Source organism: Neopsephotus bourkii, unplaced genomic scaffold, assembly GCF_033783945.1.
Source record: "Neopsephotus bourkii isolate Nb327-2 ecotype Australia unplaced genomic scaffold, CSIRO-AGI_Nbou_v1 NB_989, whole genome shotgun sequence".
NCBI classification, from domain to species: Eukaryota; Metazoa; Chordata; class Aves; order Psittaciformes; family Psittacidae; genus Neopsephotus; species Neopsephotus bourkii.
The window spans coordinates 34,969-54,950 of NW_026901481.1; the positions used below are offsets into that span (position 1 = coordinate 34,969).

Genomic DNA, 19,982 nt, shown 5'->3' on the forward strand with positions numbered 1-19,982 from the left:
CAATGGGGCAAAGCCCATAAGATCCCAGCTCGAAAGCACAGGAATGCTGTGGAAAAGGAGGACAAGAGCCAGGAGCTGAAAAGCAGAGGGAGAACCCCAAGGGAAGGGATCAGCTGGAAGCAGCTTTTCCCAATGGAATTTGGTCACCGGTGCTGGTTTCCAGCAGTGGAGGAGATGGAGATGGATAAGGACCAGCTTATCCATACACACACAGCCATCCCCATGCCCAACAGAGCTCCCCTGCTGCCTCCTTCCCAACCCAGATCCAGCAGGAGCATCCCAGGACACCCCCTTCCAGCCAATGGGAAGCTCCCAGCTGGAGCTGGGAATGTTCTGTGCAGCCCTAACTGGGACCTAACACATGCGGAGCAATGAAGGCACATGAATACACTCCAATGGCAGGTTCCAGAGCTTGGGATGGAAGTATTCCCATTGGGATGGTGGTATTCCCATCAAGATGGCGGTATTCCCATTGAGATGGTGGTATTCCCATTGGGATGGTGGTATTCCCATTGGAATGGCGGTATTCCCATCGGGATGGTGGTATTCCCATTAAGATGGTGGTATTCCCATTGGAATGGCGTTATTCCCATCGGGACGGTGGTATTCCCATCGGGATGGTGTTATTCCCACCGGGATGGTGGTATTCCCATTGGGATGGTGTTATTTCCATTGGGATGGCATTATTCCCATTGGGATGGCATTATTCCCACTGGGATGGCATTATTCCCACCGGGATGGTGTTATTCCCATTGGGATGGCATTATTCCCACCAGGACAGTGTTATTCCCATTGGGATGGTGTTATTCCCACCAGGACAGTGTTATTCCCATTGGGATGGTGTTATTCCCACCAGGACAGTGTTATTCCCATTGGGATGGCATTATTCCCACCAGGACAGCATTATTCCCATCTGGATGGCATTATTCCCACCAGGACAGTGCTAGTCCCATCGGGATGGTGTTATTCCCACCGCCACCCTGTTTCCCCCTGCAGCTCAAAGCCAATGGGATGCTCTCCCTCCTCTGGATCACTCTGGGAGCCTCCACTACATTCGTTTCCATCACTCAACCTCCAGCCCTCGCCCTGGGGACAAGCAGCAGCATTCCTGAACCTAGGATCCCGCGGGATAAAAGCCATCCCTTGTCACAGCAACGTGGTCCCAATGCTCCTTGGATAGGAGCAGACCCTATCCCAAAGGGAAAAGCCCAATGGGAATCATGGAATGGGATGGAGCTCAGGGACAGGGCACAGGACGGCTCCCATTGGCTGTCAGGAAGCATCCAAAGCTCCTCCATTGAACCCATCCCGGTGCCCCAGCACCCTCACTGGGAAGCGCTGCCTCGGTGCTGCCGCCTCCATTCCCAGCGCCCTATCCCTGTATCCCTGCATCCCTGTATCCCAGTATACCTGTATCCTTGCATCTCTGTATAACTGCATCCCTGCATCCCTGTATACCTCTATCCATGTACCCCTGAATCTTTGCACCCCTGCATCTTTGTACCCCTGCATTACCTCTGCACCCCTGTACCCCTGTATCCCTGCATCTTTGTACCCCTGCACCCCTATACCCCTGTATCCCTGTATCTCGGCATCCCTGTATCCCTGCACGCCTTCATCCCTGCACCCCTGTATCCTGGCATCCCTGCACCCCTGCATTATCCCTGCACCCCTGTATCCCTACATCACCCCTGTACCCCTACATTATCCCTGCACCCCTTCATCCCTACATCATCCCTGCACCCCTGCATTATCCCTGCACCCCTGTATCCCTACATCATCCCTGTACCCCTGCATTACCCCTACATCCCTATATCCCTTCATCCCTACATCCCTGTACCCCTTCATCCCTACCTCCCTACCTCCCTGTACCCCTTCCTCCCTGTATCCCCCCCATCACCTACCTCCTCCAGCTCATCCTTGGCATCCAGGAGGGTTGAAACCAGCAACTTCCCCCCCGCTCCCCCCTTCCCCTTCCCCATCTCCATGGCTGGGGGGGGGGGGGGGGGGGGGGCAACGGAGCAGGGACCCCCCCGAGCGAGCCCCCCCCACCCCGCTCTTCCTCACCTGAGGAGGAGGAGGAGGAGGGCGGGGGGTTCCTTATGGGCAATGGAGGGGGCCTAGGGCCGTGCTATGGGGCTGCCCTATGGGGTGTATAGGGGATATAGGGGGGGAGATAGGGGATATAGGAGAGGTATAGGGGGGATATAGGGGATATAGGGGGGATATAGGGGGGTATAGAGGGGGTATAGGGGGGTATAGGGGCTATGGGGGGGGGACACAGCCCCTATGGGGGGGCCCGGAAGGCACCGGAGAGACACGGCGGGGCCCTGCGGGAAGAGGAAGAGCGGCGAGGCCGGAAGAGCCCGCCCCCTCCCTACCCGCTGGCCAATGGGAGCGGGGATAGGGCTGGGAGTGATGGGTGAGTGGCTGGGAGGAGAGGGGCGGGGATTAAATGGGGGGATATAGCCAATGGGGTGGGGGGAGGAGATAAGAGGGGTGAATGGCCAATGGGGTGGGAGGGGAGGGGCTTTGCGGAGGTGGATGCTCCGCCCCTTCTGCGGGGAGGGGGAGGCGGGAGCGACCCGACGGGACCCACGCGGTGGGAGCGGGCGGGGGGACCCGATGTGGGGCGCAGGGATGGAACCCCCGATGTGGGGCACAGGAGAAGACCTGGATGTAGGGCACAGGGATGTGGGACGCAGAGAAGGGACCCGGTGTGGGGCACAGGAGAGGACCCCGTTGTGGGGCGCAGGGATGGAACCCCCGATGTGGGGCACAGGACGGGATCCCGATGTGGGGCGCAGGGAACGGACCCCCGATGTGAGGCGCAGGAAGGGACCCCGATGTGGGGCTCAGGATGTGGGGTGCAGGAAGGGACCCCTGATGTGGGGCACAGGAGGGGACTCCCGATGTGGGGCGCAGGGAACGGACCCCGATGTGGGGCTGAGGGATGTGGGGCGCAAGAGAGGAGCCCATTGTGGGGTGCAGGGATGTGGGGCTCAGGATGGTACCCAATGGGGAGCTCAGGGATGTGGGGCTCAGGATGGTCCCCAATGTGGGGCGCAGGAGGAACCCCAATGTGGGTCTCAGGACCGGCTCCATCACCCCATGTCCACATCACCTTTATTACAAAATTAGAGCTCTCATGACCCCCCCCAAACCGGCCCCAAACCTCCCCCCCCCCAAAAGCCATGGACCCCCCCTCTCCAATGCCTGTGCCCAGAGGGTCCCATGGGGTCCATTGGGATGCACTGGGGTTCATTGAGGTCCATTGGTGTCCATTGGGGTGCACTGGGGTCCATTGGGATGCACTGGGGGGGGTCAGCCCCGGGTGCTGCCCCCCCGCTCCCCCAGCAGCCAATAGGTCCTCACCTTCCCCTTGCCCTGTGGGGAGAGGGGGGGGCATCAGACAAGAGGGGGGATGGACCCCATTGGGGCCCCCATTGGGGGGTACGGGGGGGGGTCAGGACCCGCCTTCATCTCCACGTCCCCCCGGAGCTCCAGCTCGAAGCAGCCGAACTCCTCCAGCACGGCCTTGGTGGCAGCGGAGATGTGGATCCTGAGCGCTGGGGGACCGGCGGCACCCGGGGGGGCATCAGTACCCATGGGGGCCCATCAATACCCATAGGGGCCCATCAGTACCCATAGGGGCCCATCAGCTCCCATAGGGGCCCATCAGTACCCATAGGGGCCCATCAATACCCATGGGTGCCCATCAGTACCCATAGGGGCCCATCAGTACCCATAGGGGCCCATCAATACCCATAGGGGCCCATCAGTACCCATAGGGGCCCATCAGTACCCATGGGGGCCCATCAGCTCCCATGGGTGCCCATCAATACCCATAGGGGCCCACCAGCTCCCATGGGTGCCCATCAGCACGCATAGGTCCCCATCAGCTCCCATAGGTCCCCATCACCACCCATAGGGGCCCATCACCACCCATAGGGGCCCATCAGCTCCCATAGGTGCCCATCAGCTCCCATGGGTGCCCATCAGCACCCATAGGGGCCCATCAGCACCCATGGGTGCCCATCAGCTCCCATAGGTGCCCATCACCACCCATAGGTGCCCATCACCACCCATAGGTGCCCATCAACACCCATAGGTGCCCATCACTACCCATAGGTGCCCATCAGCACCCATAGGTCCCCATCAGCTCCCATAGGTCCCCATCAGCACCCATAGGTGCCCATCAACACCCATTGATGCCCATCACCACCCATAGGTCCCCATCAGCACCCATGGGTGCCCTCACCTTCCCCATTGGACTCCATGCGCGAGGCCGTGTTCACCGTGTCCCCGAACAGGCAGTACCGGGGCATCTTGAGCCCCACAACCCCGGCACAGACGGGTCCTGGGGGGCACCCAGTGAGCACCCCCCATGGCTCCCAGCCCACACGGCCCCACTGCCCCCTGGGCTCCATGGGAGGGCTGGGTGCCCATTGACCTCTGTGGGTGCTATGGCCATGTCCCCATCTCCATTGACCCAAGGGGGTTCCCTGTCCCCATTGACCCATATGGCTTCCATGTTCCCATCCCCACTGACCCCCATGCCTCCCTCATCCCCATTGACCCCCATAGGTCCCCCATCCCCATTGACCCCCATGGCTCTCCCATCCCAACTGGCCCCTATGGGCCCACCATCCCCACTGACTCCCATGGGCTCCCCATCCCCATTGACCGCTATGGGACCTGCATCCCCACTGACTCCCATGGGATCCCCATCCCCATTGCCCCCCATGGGCTCCCCATCCCCATTGCCCCCCATGCCCCCCCGTCCCCATTGCCCCCATGGGCTCCCCCATCCCCATTGCCCTCCATGCCCCCCCATCCTCATTGCCCCCCATGAACTCCCCATCCCCATTCCCCCCCATTTCCCCATCCCCATTGCCCCCCATTGCCCCCCATCCCCATTCCCCCCCATTTCCCCCCATCCCCATTCCCCCCCATTGCCCCGCCATCCCCATTGCTCCCCCATCTCCCCCATTCCCATTGCCCCCCATGCCCCCCATCCCCATTCCCCCCATCCCCATTCCCCCGCATTGCCCCCATCCCCATTGCCCCCATGCCCCCCTATGCCCCCCATCCCCATTGCCCCCCATTCCCATTGCCCCCCATTCCCCCCCATCCCCATTGCCCCCCATTCCCATTGCCCCCCATGGGCTCCTCCATCCCCATTACCCCCCATGCCCCCCCATCCCCATTGCCCCCCATGGGCTCCCCCATCCCCATTACCCCCCATGCCCCCCCATCCCCATTGCCCCCCATCCCCATTGCCCCCCCATGCCCCTCCATCCCCATTGCCCTCCCAAGCTCCCCCATCCCCATTCCCCCCATGCCCCCCCATCCCCATTGCCCCCCATTTCCCCCATCCCCATTCCCCCCATCCCCATTGCCCCCACTTTCCCCCATCCCCATTCCCCCCATCCCCATTACCCCCCATGCCCCCCATCCCCATTGCCCCCCATTACCCCCATTACCCCCCATCCCCATTGTCCCCCATCCCCATTGCCCCCATGGACTCCCCCATCCTCATTACCCCCATGATACCCCCATCCCCATTGCCCCCCATGGGCTCCCCCATCCCCATTGCCCCCCATTGCCCCCCATCCCCATTGCCCTCCCATTCCCCCCCCCCATCCCCGATGCTCCCACCCGTGTGCACCCCGATGCGCAGCTCCAGCTGCTGCTGGGGCCGGTGCCGGATGCGGAAGGAGCGCACGGCCTCGAGCAGGGCCAGCGCCATCCGCGCCACCTCGGGCGCGTGCTGCTTCCCGTTGCGCACCGGCAGCCCCGACACCACCATGTAGGCATCGCCGATGGTCTCCACCTGGGCACGGGGGCAGCCGTGGGGTGCAACCGCATCCTATTGGGGGGGGGGTCCTCAATGGGATGCACCCCAACCCCAACCCCAAACCTTGTAGACGTCGAAGTTGTCGATGATGGCGTCGAAGCAGGTGTAGAGGTCGTTGAGCAGCGTCACCACCTGCATGGGGGTGCTCTGCGCCGACAGCGCCGTGAAGCCCACGATGTCGCTGAAGTAGATGGTGACGCTGTCGAAGGCCTCCGCCTGCACCGTCTCGCCCCGCTTCAGCTGCTCCGCTACCGAGCTGTGGGGTGGGAGAGGGGAGATGGGGTGCATGGGGGTGCCTGAGTCATTAATGGGGTGGGGGGGGCTGAGGGGTCTCATTTGAGATGGGCCTGGTCCCACTGAGGATGCTCAGCCCCGGTCCCACTCAGGATGCTCAGCCCCGGTCCCACTGAGGATGCTCAGCCCCGGTCCCACTGAGGATGCTCAGCCCCGGTCCCACTGAGGATGCTCAGCCCCGGTCCCACTGAGGATGCTCAGCCCCGGTCCCACTGAGGATGCTCAGCCCCGGTCCCACTGAGGATGCTCAGCCCCGGTCCCACTGAGGATGCTCAGCCCCGGTCCCACTGAGGATGCTCAGCCCCGGTCCCACTGAGGATGCTCAGCCCCGGTCCCACTCAGGATGCTCAGCTCTGGTCCCACTCAGGATGCTCAGCCCTGGTCCCACTGAGGATGCTCAGCCCCGGTCCCACTGAGGATGCTCAGCCCCGGTCCCTCTGAGGATGCTCAGCCCCGGTCCCACTGAGGATGCTCAGCCCCGGTCCCACTGAGGATGCTCAGCCCCGGTCCCACTGAGGATGCTCAGCCCCGGTCCCCCTGAGGATGCTCAGCCCCGGTCCCTCTGAGGATGCTCAGCTCTGGTCCCACTGAGGATGCTCAGCCCCAGTCCCCCTGAGGATGCTCAGCCCCGGTCCCTCTGAGGATGCTCAGCCCCGGTCCCACTGAGGATGCTCAGCCCCAGTCCCACTGAGGATGCTCAGCACTGGTCCCTCTGAGGATGCTCAGCCCCGGTCCCGCTGAGGATGCTCAGCCCTGGTCCCACTGAGGATGCTCAGCCCTGGTCCCACTGAGGATGCTCAGCCCTGGTCCCACTGAGGATGCTCAGCCACGGTCCCCCTGAGGATGCTCAGCCCTGGTCCCACTCAGGATGGGATCACCCATCACCATGTCCAAGCACCCATCACCACGTCCAATCACCCACCACACCAGCTCCAACCACACCAGCTCCAAGCACCCATCACCACCTCCCAGCACCCACCCCAGCAGGGCAGGATGGGGGGATGCTGCCGTGGTACCCAGCGGGACAGGGAGGGCCCTATAGAAACCCCCTGGGTGCTCACTGGGGCAGGATCTGGTAGAGCAGGGATGGGGAGGGCCCTATAGGAACCCCCTGGGTGCTCACTGGGGCAGGATCTGGTAGAGCAGCGCCTCCGCCTTGCGCTTCTCCTCCAGGTAGGCCTGGGTGCGCTCCTCCACCAGCTCCTCCAGGTTGTTGGCGTACTGCTCCATGCGGGACAGCAGGTTGTCCAGGATGTTGCTGCTGCTCCCCCTGCGGGCAGGGGCTCAGCACCCACCTGGGGACCCATGGGGGTCCCTGCTGGTGGGGCTGGAGATGGGGATGGGATGGGATGGGGATGGGGTCAGATGGGGATGGGATGGGGATGGGATGGGGGTGGGGATGGGGTGGGGATGGGGATGGGGATGGGATGGGGATGGGATGGGGATGGGATGGGGATGGGGATGGGATGGGATGGGGATGGGATGGGATGGGGATGGGGATGGGATGGGGATGGGGATGGGGATGGGGATGGGGATGGGATGGGGATGGGGATGGGGATGGGATGGGGATGGGATCGCATTGGGATGGGGATGGGATCGCATTGGGATGGGGATGGGATCGCATTGGGATGGGGATGGGATGGGGATGGGATGGGATTGGGATGGGGTGGGGATGGGGATGGGATGGGGATGGGGATGGGGATGGGGATGGGGATGGGGATGGGCATGGGGCTGGTCCAGTACCTGTTGAACTTGCGGAGCTGCACCTTGATGTGGTTGAAGTCCGGGCGCTCCAGGGCGTCCTCGGCCCAGCAGAGCTGCATGAGCTGCCCCAGCTCCTCCAGCTGGCACCCGACGGCTGCCGAGGGGCGGAAGCTGGGGCGCTCGCCGCTCTTCACCCGCTCGATGATCTCTGGGGGGACAGCACCCGTCAGAGGGGAGCAGCACCCATCCGCTGGTCCCGGCACCCATCCGTGGATCCAAGCACCCATCGGAAGGTCCAAGCACCCATCAGGAGGTGCAAGCACCCATCAGAGCACATCCAAGCACCCACTGGCAGGTCAAAGCATCCGTTGGCAGCTCCAACAACCCATTGCAAGAGGTCCAAGCACTCATCAGGAGGTCCAAAACCCCATCACAGCAGGTCCAAGCACCCATCACAGCACACCCAAGCATCCATTGGCAGGTCCAAGCACCCATCAGGAGGTCCAAGCACCCATCACAGCACATCCAAGCATCCATTGGCAGGTCCAAGCATCCATTGGCAGGTCCAAGCATCCATTGGCAGGTCCAAGCACCCGTCAGGAGGTCCAAGCACCCATCACAGCACATCCAGGCACCCATCACAGCAGGTCCAAGCACCCATCAGGAGGTCCAAGCATCCATCACAGCACATCCAAGCACCCATCAGGAGGTCCAAGCATCCATTGGCAGGTCCAAGCACCCATCAGGAGGTCCAAGCACCCGTCAGGAGGTCCAAGCACCCATCACAGCACATCCAGGCACCCATCACAGCACATCCAAGCACCCATCAGGAGGTCCAAGCACCCATCACAGCACATCCAGGCACCCATCACAGCAGGTCCAAGCACCCATCGGAAGGTCCAAGCACCCATCGGAAGGTCCAAGCACCCATCGGGAGGTCCAAGCACCCATCACAGCACATCCAAGCATCCATTGGCAGGTCCAAGCACCCATCACAGCACATCCAAGTGCCCATCAGGAGGTCCAAGCATCCATCACAGCACATCCAAGTATCCATTGGCAGGTCCAAGCATCCATTGGCAGGTCCAAGCATCCATTGGCAGGTCCAAGCACCCATCAGGAGGTCCAAGCACCCATCAGGAGGTCCAAGCACCCATCACAGCACATCCAGGCACCCATCACAGCAGGTCCAAGCACCCATCGGAAGGTCCAGGCACCCATCGGAAGGTCCAAGCGCCCATCAGCTCCTCCTGCCCCCAACCTTTGGGGCTGAGGTCCATCCCCTCCACGTAGAAGACCCCGTTGCGCAGGGCGATCTCCTGCAGGATGATGCCGAAGCTGTAGACATCGCCCTTCTGGGTACCACGGCCCGGGGGCGACTCCATCCTCAAGAGCTCGGGCGCCGTCCACAGCTTCTCTGTGCCACCAAGAGGGTGCTGAGGGCGAGCAGGGACCATGGGTGCTGGGGGGGGGGATAGGGTTGGGTGCTCACTGGCGAAGAGCACGTGGGTGTCCTCTCCATCGGGGGGCAGGCGGAAGCTCTCCAGCCCATAGTCGGTGATCTTGAGCACGAAGCGGCTGTCCACCACGCAGTTGGAGGACTTGAGGTTCCCATGGGAGACGATGACGCCGTTGTGCAGGAACTGCATCCCCTGGGGGGGTTCGGGGGGGTCAGGCCTGTGGCTGTTCCCAGTGTTGGGAATGGGGATGCGGGGATTGGGGGTCCCCGTCTCTTACCTTGACAATGTCGTGGGTGAGGGAATAGCGGAACATCCAGTCCAAGGTGATGCTCTCGTTCTCCAGGATGTCCTGAGGACCACAGCACCAGCATGGGATGGGCTGGGATGGAGACCAGCATCCATTGGCTCCTCCCAGCACAGGCACCCAGAGAGCAGCTCCGGTCCTGATGGGTCCCAAGTGGAGCATCCCCATCCCTGATGGGCGCCGGATGGAGCATGCCCATCCCTGATGGGTGCTGGATGGAGCATCCCCACCCTGATGGGTTCCAAATGGAGCATCCCCAACCCCGATGGGTTCCGAATGGAACATCCCCACCCCAATGGGTTCCGAATGGAGCATCCCCACCCTGATGGGTGCCGGATGGAGCATCCCCATCCCTGATGGGTTCCGAATGGAGCATCCCCACCCTGATGGGTGCTGGATGGAGCATCCCCATCCCTGATGGGTTCCGAATGGAGCATCCCCATCCCTGATGGGTTCTGAATGGAGCATCCCCATCCCTGATGGGTGCCGGATGGAGCATCCCCATCCCTGATGGGTTCCGAATGGAGCATCCCCATCCCTGATGGGTGCCGGATGGAGCATCCCCATCCCTGATGGGTTCCGAATGGAGCATCCCCACCCTGATGGGTGCCGGATGGAGCATCCCCATCCCTGATGGGTTCCGAATGGAGCATCCCCAACCCCGATGGGTGCCAGATGGAGCATCCCCATCCCTGATGGGTTCCGAATGGAGCATCCCCATCCCTGATGGGTTCTGAATGGAGCATCCCCATCCCTGATGGGTTCCAAATGGAGCATCCCCATCCCTGATGGGTGCTGGATGGAGCATCCCCATCCCTGATGGGTTCCGAATGGAGCATCCCCACCCTGATGGGTTCTGAATGGAGCATCCCCACCCTGATGGGTTCTGAATGGAGCATCCCCATCCCTGATGGGTGCTGGATGGAGCATCCCCATCTCTGATGGGTTCCGAATGGAGCATCCCCATCCCTGATGGGTGCTGGATGGAGCATCCCCATCCCTGATGGGTTCCGAATGGAGCATCCCCATCCCTGATGGGTGCTGGAGGGAGCATCCCCAACCCTGATGGGATCCAAATGGAGCATCCCCACCCCAATGGGTGCCGGATGGAGCATCCCCATCCCTGATGGGTGCTGGATGGAGCATCCCCACCCCAATGGGTTCCGAATGGAGCATCCCCACCCCGATGGGTTCCGAATGGAGCATCCCCACCCTGATGGGTGCCGGATGGAGCATCCCCACCCTGATGGGTGCTGGATGGAGCATCCCCATCCCTGATGGGTTCCGAATGGAGCATCCCCATCCCTGATGGGTTCCAAATGGAGCATCCCCATCCCTGATGGGTGCTGGAGCGAGCATCCCCATCCCCGATGGGTGCCGGATGGAGCATCCCCACCCCAATGGGTGCTGGATGGAGCATCCCCACCCCGATGGGTACCGGATGGAGCATCCCCATCCCCGATGGGTGCCGGATGGAGCATCCCCACCCCAATGGGTGCCGGATGGAGCATCCCCACCCCGATGGGTACCGGATGGAGCATCCCCATCCCCGATGGGTGCCGGATGGAGCATCCCCACCCCAATGGGTGCTGGATGGAGCATCCCCACCCCGATGGGTACCGGATGGAGCATCCCCATCCCTGATGGGTACCGGATGGAGCATCCCCACCCCGATGGGTACCGGATGGAGCATCCCCACCCCGAGGGGTGCAGGTGGTCCCTGGGGGTACCTGCAGGCTGCCCCGGGGGCAGTACTCGGTCAGGATGCAGATGTTGGGGGGGTCGGTGCAGGCGCCGATGAAGCGGGTGAGGTGCTCGTTCTGGACATCCCGCATCTGAGAGAGGGGAGCAGGGGCTGGGACCGGCCCCAGGGCCCTCCCCACCCCTGGGGGCCGAGGCCTTCACCTACGTGCTTGAGCTCGAAGAGGACCTTGCGCGTGAGCTCGATGCGCGGCCGGTTCAGGTGCTTCACGGCCACCAGGTTCCCCTGGGGAGGCACAAGGGGATGGGGAGGAGCCCCCCACCCCATAGCCCTGCAGCGGGGCCAGGGGAAGGGATGGGCTTCAAGGGCCCTTCCCAGGGTACCTTGTAATAGGCGGTCTTGGCATAGACCTGGAACTGCCCCTCTGTGGTCATCAATGAGCCGTAGTTGGAGCCCCTCTGGTGGGGAGGGAGGAGGCATGAGCCATGTCCCTGCTCCCATCACCCCCATCCCCTGCTCCCATCACCCCCAAACCCTGCTCCCATCACCCCCAAACCCTGCTCCCATCACCCCCAAACCCTGCTCCCATCCCCTCCACCCCCTGCTCCCATCCCCTCCATCCCCTGCTCCCATCCCCTCCACCCCCTGCTCCCATCCCCTGCTCCCATCCCCTCCACCCCCTGCTCCCATCCCCTCCATCCCCTGCTCCCATCCCCTCCACCCCTCCCCTCCACCCTGCTCCCCTCCATCCCCTGCTCCCATCCCCTCCATCCCCTGCTCCCATCCCCTCCATCCCCTCCCATCCCCTGCTCCTCCATCCCCTCCATCCCCTGCTCCCATCCCCTCCATCCCCTGCTCCCATCCCCTGCTCCCATCCCCTGCTCCCATCCCCTGCTCCCCCCACCCCTGCTCCCATCCCCCTCCACCCCTGCTCCCATCCCCTCCATCCCCTCCATCCCCTCCACCCCCTGCCATCCCCTCCATCCCTGCTCCATCCCCTCCATCCCCTGCTCCATCCCATCCCCTGCTCCCTCCCTGCTCCCATCCCCTCCATCCCCTGCTCCCTCCCATCCCTCCATCCCACCCCCTGCTCCATCCCCTCCATCCCCTGCTCCCATCCCTCCATCCCCCCATCCCCCCTCCCTGCTCCATCCCCTGCTCCCATCCCCTCCATTCCCTGCTCCCATCCCCTCCATCCCCTGCTCCCATCCCCTCCATCCCCTGCTCCATCACCCCCAACCCTGCTCTCCATCCCCTCCATCCCCTGCTCCCATCCCCTCCACCCCCTGCTCCCATCCCCTGCTCCCATCCCCCTCCACCCCCTGCTCCCATCCCCTCCACCCCCTGCTCCCCATCCCCTCCATCCCCTGCTCCCATCCCCTCCATCCCCTGCTCCCATCCCCTCCATCCCCTGCTCCGTCCCCCTCCCATCCCCTGCATCCCCCCATCCCTGCTCCACCCCTGCTCCCATCCCCTCCATCCCCTGCTCCCATCCCCTCTCCCATCCCCTGCTCCCATCCCCTGCTCCCATCCCCTGCTCCCATCCCCTGCTCCCACCCCTGCTCCCACCCCTGCTCCCACCCCTGCTCCCATCCCCTCTCACCATGGACAGGGTGAGTTTGCTCCCAGTGCTCCTCAGGTGCTTCTCCAAGCTGCTCATCTCCACATCCTCCCACCGGATCCTCCACAGCTCGGCCGCCAGCTCCTTCTCCAGCGCCAGCTTCCTGCTCCGAGCAGCACCCCCATGACCCCCCCTGCCCGTCCATCCCCAGCACCCCGGGCCCCCCAGCACCCACCTGTAGATGAAGAAGGAGGTGACGGTGATGGCCAGGAGGAGGATGCTCACCACAAGGGACAGGAGCTCCAGGCTGGACAGGCTCCCTGCAGGGTGGCAGGAGGCCGATGGGTGACCGGGTTCGGGGGGGTCCATGCCCCTTGTGTGCCCCCCCATGGACACCCCTCACCTTTGTGGCATTGGGGGTCGCTGTTGTCAAAGCCACAGGGGGGGACGTCGGAGGGGACCACGTTCCCTGGCCAATGGATGGCCCGGCCCGGCACCATCTGGAGCTGCTTGGTGGTGCCGTTGTAGTTGGCCACGATCTGATGGGGGACGAGGGGGGAGAGGGTGGGAGGAGGCCCCCGGTCCCCCCATGGGAGCCGTGCTCCCCGCACCCGGGCTCACCTGGAAGTCCCCCAGCACCGGGTCCATGTCCCATAGGGAATAATCGCTCTCCCGGTCACCGTTCTCATCGATCTTCAGGAAACCGGTGACACCTGGGGGTGACATGGGGGAGGTATGGAGGGGATGGGAGGGGATGGGATGGGGATGGGGTGAAATGAGATGGGATTGGAATGGAATGGGATGAGATGGGATGTGGATGAGGATGGGGATGGGATGAGATGGGATGGGATGGGAATGGGATGGGGATGGGATGGGGAGGTAGTGGGATGGGATCTGGATGGGATGGAATGAGATGAGATGGGATGAGATGGGGAGGGATGGGATGCGGATGGGATGGGATGGAATGGGATGGAATGAGATGAGATGGGATGGGATGGGGAGGGATGGGATGTGGATGTGATGGGATGGGATGGAATGGGGAGGGATGGGATGGGTATGAGATGAGATGGGATGGGGATGGCATGGGGTGGGATGTGGATGGGATGGGAATGGGATGGGATGAGGTGGGATGGGGATGGGATTGGATGAAATGGGATAGGGATGGGGATGATGATGGGGTGGGATGAGATGTGATGGGATGGGAAGGGGATGAGAATGGGATGGGGAGAGATTGGGATGGGATGGGGATGTGAATGGGATGGGGATGGGATGGGGAGGGATTGGGATGGGATGCACATGGGATGGAATGAGATGAGATAGGATGGGATGTGATGGGATGGGGACAGGATGGGATGGGGATGGGAGGGGGTGGAATGAGATGGGATGGGGATAGCATGGGATGGGGATGGGACCCACCATAGAAGGTGCGGTTCCACATCTGGCGGGTGATGGCTGTGGCGTTGCTGATGGAGCCCCCGCGCTCCAGCGTCTCGTTGAGGGCCTGTGCATAGAGCAGGACCCCGTCGTGGAAGGCGGCCGCGATGAAGTTCATCTGGGGGCACGGGGACAGCTCGGGGTGGGGAACGGCTTCAGCTCCACCCCGTGTCCCCTCGTCCCCATGTCCCTATCTCCATCCCATGGCCCTCAGCAGCTCCAGCAGCTCCATCTCCCTCCCATGTCCCATCCATCCCATACCCCCTTGCCCATCCCGCATCCCTCAGCAGCTCCATCCCCACCCTATAGGATTTGTCCCCTATGCCCGTTCCCGTCACCCCTCAGCTTTCCCGTTCCCATCCCTATGTCCCACCAAGCCGTCCTTCATGGAGAAGTTGAAGTGAGCCATGGCCTCCGCCTTGAGGCGCGCCAGGAAGGGCCGGTACTCGGGGTTTGTGGGCTCCCTGTAGGTGATGATGGTGACGGCCTGGGAGGGGAGAGCGGATGGAGCTGGGACACGGGGCCATCAGCTGCAGCCCTTCCAAATGAGGAGCACCCAGTGCATCGTGATGCTCAGACACGGTGGGTACCAGTGTCACACACAATGGGTACCGGTATCACACACGATGAGTACCGTTATCACACACATGATGGGTACCGGTATCACACACGATGGGTACCAGCATCACACATGATGGGTACCGGTATCACACACGATGGGTACCAGTGTCACACACGATGGGTACCGGTATCACACACGATGGGTACCGGTACCACACAAGATGGGTACCAGTGTCACACACATGATGGGTACCAGTGTGACACACATGATGGGTACCAGTATCACACACATGACAGATACTGGTGTCACACACAATGGGTACCGGTACCACACACATTGGGTACCAGTGTGACACACATGATGGGTACCAGTGTCACACACAATGGGTTCCAGTGGCACACATGATGGGTACCGGTATCACACACGATGGGTACTGGTGTCACACATGATGGGTACCAGTGCCACACACAATGGGTACCAGTGTCACACATGATGGGTACCGGTGTCACACACATACGATGGGTACCGGTATCACACACGATGGGTACCGGTGTCACCCACGATGGGTACTGGTGTCACACACATACGATGGGTACCAGTATCACACAATGGGTACCAGTATCACACATGATGGTCTCAGTGTCACATACGATGGGTACCGGTGTCACACACACACGATGGGTACCAGTATCACACACACAGTGGGTACCAGTATCACCCACAATCACACACACATGATGGGTACCGGTATCACCCACGATGGGTACCGGTATTACACACACAATGGGTACCGGTGGCACCCACCTCGAAGGCCCTGCGTGCGGCCGCATCGTGGCGGTCCCCGCGCCTCCAGGGCCGCTGGGGCTCGGGGAAGCGGCTCCCCTGCAGGCTGGCCCCGAAGATGTCGATGTAGAAGAAGACGAAGTCCCCGCGCGTGAGCCCCTCGCGCTCCGCCTGCAGCAGCAGCTCCCGCAGCGTGCCCGGGGCGCAGCACACGTAAACCACTGCGGGAGGGGCAGGGCAGCGGCCTGAGACACCCCCATCCCTGCCCATGGCAACGGAGACACCCCCATCCCTGCCCATGGACACCGGGGACACCCCCATCCCTGTCCATGGCAACGGAGACATCCCCATCCCTGCCCATGGCAACGGGGACACCCCCATCCCTGCCCATGGCAACGGGGACACCCCCATCCCTGCCCATGGCAACGGGGACACCCCCATCGCTGCCCATGGCAACGGGGACACCCCCATCCCTGCCCGTGGCAACGGAGACATCCCCATCCCTGCCCATGGACACCGGGGACATCCCCATCCCTGCCCATGGACACCGGGGACATCCCCATCCCTGCCCATGGACACCGGGGACATCCCCATCCCTGCCCATGGACACCGGGGACATCCCCATCCCTGCCCATGGCAACCGGGGACATCCCCATCCCTGCCCATGGCAACCGGGGACATCCCCATCCCTGCCCATGGACACCGGGGACATCCCCATCCCTGCCCATGGCAACCGGGACACCCCCATCGCTGCCCATGGCAACCGGGACACCCCCATCGCTGCCCATGGCAACGGGGACACCCCCATCCCTGCCCATGGCAACGGGGACATCCCCATCCCTGCCCATGGCAACCGACACCCCACCCCACAACACACCCCCACCCCCACAACACACCCCCACCCCCACAACACACCCCCACCCCCCAACACACCCCACCCCACACACACCCCACCCCCACACACACCCCACCCCCACACGGGACACCCCATCCCTGCCCATGGCAACGGGGACATCCCCATCCCTGCCCATGGCAACGGGGACACCCCCATCCCTGCCCATGGACACTGGGGACATCCCCATCCCTGCCCATGGACACCGGGGACATCCCCATCCCTGCCCATGGACAGCGGGGACATCCCCATCCCTGCCCATGGCAATGGAGACATCCCCATCCCTGCCCATGGCAACCAGGGACATCCCCATCCCTGCCCATGGCAACCAGGGACATCCCCATCCCTGCCTATGGACACCAGGGACATCCCCATCCCTGCCCATGGCAATGGAGACATCCCCATCCCTGCCCATGACAACCAGGGACATCCCCATCCCTGCCCATGGCAACCAGGGACATCCCCATCCCTGCCTATGGACACCAGGGACATCCTGTGTCCATCCCCCTGCTACATCCCATGATCCTCAGCAGCTCCAGCTCCATCCCATTTTGCTCCATCCCCTGTCCCCTTATCCCCATTTCCCCAGCTCCATCCCATGTCCATTGGCAACTCCAGCTCCATCCCATGTCCACAGCTCCATCCTATGTCCCTCAGAACTTAAATCCCATCTCCCAGCCCTATCCCATGTCCCAGCCCTATCCCATGTCCCAACCCTACCCCATGTCCCAACCCTATCCCATGTCCCAACCCTATCCCATGTCCCAGCCCTATCCCATGTCCCAACCCTATCCCATCTCCCAACCCTATCCCATCTCCAAACCCTATCCCATCTCCCATCCCTATCCCATCTCCCAGCCCTATCCCATGTCCCAACCCTATCCCATGTCCCAACCCTACCCCATGTCCCAACCCTATCCCATCTCCCAACACTATCCCACCACCCACCCACCCACTCCCAACCCTATCCCATTCCCACCCATCCCATTCCCCTATCCCATCTCCCACCCTATCCCATCTCCCACCCTATCCCATCTCCCAACCCTATCCCATTCCCACCCTATCCCATGTCCCACCCATCCCATCTCCCATCCCTTCCACCCATCCCACCCTATCCCATTCCCAACCCTATCCCATGTCCCACCCTATCCCATCTCCCAACCCTATCCCATCTCCCAACCCTATCCCATGTCCCATAACCCTATCCATCTCCCAACCCTATCCATTCCACCCTATCCCATGTCCCCCACTCCAACCCTATCCCATCTCCCAACCCATCCCACACCCTATCCCATGTCCCCTATCCCATCTCCCACCCTATCCCATCTCCCAACCCACCCACCACCCACCCACCCCATCCCATCTCCCAACCCTATCCCATCTCCCAACCCTATCCCATGTCGCATCCCTATCCCATGTCCCCTATCCCATCTCCCAACCCTATCCCATCTCCCAACCCTATCCCATGTCGCATCCCTATCCCATGTCCCCTATCCCATCTCCCAACCCTATCCGATGTCTCCTGTCCCCTGTCCCAGCCCCATTCCCGGTCCCCCCCTGCACCCCCCGCTCCCATCCCGGTGCCTTCCCTTGCCCTGTTCCTGTTCCTGTCCCGGGCCCGCAGGAGCGGGGGTGCCCCCCCCCATGCCCGTTCCAGGTTTCCTGTTTTCCCGACTCCGCTTCCTCCTCCCGGGGCCCGAGCCCGAGCCCGGCAGAGCCCGGCCCTGGCCATGGAGCGACCCCGCTCCTGCCCCCCCCTCCCGGGATCCACTGGGACCCCAGGGACCTGCCCTGTGGGGGGGGGAGGCCGGCAGCCCCCCCTACCCCAGCGCTGCACCCATTGGGCACGGCCGGATGGCACCCACCCAGCGCCAGCGCCGCCGGCACCACCCGTTGGCTCCGGCTGGAGCGGATGGGGATGGAAACGGGAATAGGGATGGGAATGGGATGGGAATGGGATTGGGATGGGAACATGGGTAAGAATGGGGATGAGAATGGGAATGGGAATAGGGATAGGAATGGGATGGGAATAGGGATGGGAATAGGAACAGGGATGGGAATAGGAAAGGGAATGGGAATGGGGATGGGAATGGAATTGGGATGGGAATAGGGATGGGAACAGGAATGGGAATAGGAATGGGAATGGAACTGGGATGGGAATAGGAATGGGAATGGGAATGGGGATGGGAATGGTGGCCATGCTCAGCGGCCCCCAGTGGGTCACAACATAGGGTGAGGGCAGCACCCATGTGTGCAGTCATGCAACACACCTGTGTAGAGCCATGTAAAGTTGGGTACAGCTGTGTTGAGGGGAATGGGGATGGGAGTGGGAATGAGAATAGGGATAGGAATGGGGATAGGGATGGGGATGGGATGGGAATGGGATGGGGATGGGAACAGGGATGGGAATGGGGACAGGGATGGGGATGGGATGGGGATTGGGATGGGATGGAGATGGGATGGGGACGGGACAGGGGCTGGCGGCCGCACTCTTCATCTCCCATCAGCTCCCAGCAGCTCCCAGCAGCTCCCAGCACGGGCTGAGCGCAGCCCCTTCCTCCGCCCGCATCCGCAGCAGCCCGATCCCATCCCCGCGCGTCCCCCCCTTTCCCTGCCTCCACCCCCGGCACCCACCGCGCCCCTTGTGCTTGATCTCCTGGATGATGAAGGAGAAGTTCCCCCCCCCGCGGAACACCACGTCCAGCACGGTCAGGTTGCGCAGGGCCGGCAGCTGCACGTAGAGCCCTTCGGCGGCGAAGAAGTAGGGGCGGTCGTCGACCTTCTCGTCCCAATAGACCAGCAGCGCCCGGCGGGTCCAGTTGAAGCGGCGATGGAGCTGCACGCCCAACTCGCCCAGCTTGCGGTGGCTGGGACCGGCTCGGGTCGTGAGCCCGAACTGCTCCCGTTTGTCGTCGAAGCCGTGAGCTTCGGCCCCGGCCGTCACCAGCGGCAGTCGCCAGTGGCTGGTGAAGCGGGCGACCGGCGCCGCCGTGTACACGCAGCCGGGCCCGAGGAAGGCTGCGGGGTGATGGGCGAGCTGCAGGTCGACGGCGGCCAAAGGCGCGGCCATCTCGGAGCAGACGCCGTGGCCGTCCTCGCTGCTGCCGAACACCCAGCGCAGGGTGAAGCCCGGCAGGAGGTCGGGGCGCGCGTTCACGGCGTTCACGGCCAAGCGCACGGCCGGGCCCACGCGTGGCCAAGCCCAGGGGTAGCTCAGGTTGCGCTCGGGGAGCACCACGGCCAAAGTCAGCGCCGTCGCCGTTGCCGTCGGTGCCGCGCACCAGAGCGCGGCCACGACCGCGAGCATCGCCCCACGGAGAAGGACCTTGGGACTGCCCCCCCCCAACCCAGCGGCACAACGGGGCTGAGCCCTTCCTTCCCCCTCCCGTTATCATCCACACCGAGCTTAACTCCTTCCTGCCCGCC

General features: G+C 63.0%; 2 protein-coding genes across 3 annotated transcripts in view; both read right to left on the reverse strand.

The window, feature by feature from the left end:
* INTS3 (integrator complex subunit 3) overlaps positions 1 to 2,008 on the reverse strand; it is a 31,122-nt gene extending 29,114 nt beyond the window's left edge. For both annotated transcript variants that reach the window (XM_061359467.1, XM_061359468.1), the window contains exon 1: positions 1,905 to 2,008. In XM_061359467.1, coding sequence (XP_061215451.1) covers positions 1,905 to 1,988 — 84 coding nt within the window. In that variant the 5' untranslated portion in view covers positions 1,989 to 2,008. The remainder of the gene's footprint in view (positions 1 to 1,904) is intronic.
* Positions 2,009 to 3,314: 1,306 nt separating this feature from the next.
* Positions 3,315 to 19,893, reverse strand: NPR1 (natriuretic peptide receptor 1). The gene is made up of 21 exons (XM_061359469.1): positions 19,191 to 19,893; positions 15,686 to 15,885; positions 14,693 to 14,806; positions 14,302 to 14,437; positions 13,507 to 13,598; positions 13,289 to 13,424; positions 13,121 to 13,205; positions 12,928 to 13,048; positions 11,708 to 11,782; positions 11,532 to 11,609; positions 11,353 to 11,457; positions 9,596 to 9,667; positions 9,351 to 9,510; positions 9,120 to 9,275; positions 7,898 to 8,066; positions 7,278 to 7,424; positions 5,924 to 6,116; positions 5,662 to 5,836; positions 4,262 to 4,360; positions 3,478 to 3,569; positions 3,315 to 3,387 (listed from the first exon to the last, which is right to left on the reverse strand). The coding sequence occupies exons 1-21, from the start codon at positions 19,861 to 19,863 to the stop codon at positions 3,325 to 3,327; spliced, it is 3,141 nt and encodes a 1,046-aa protein (XP_061215453.1). The 5' UTR covers positions 19,864 to 19,893; the 3' UTR covers positions 3,315 to 3,324.
* Positions 19,894 to 19,982: the final 89 nt, after the last annotated feature.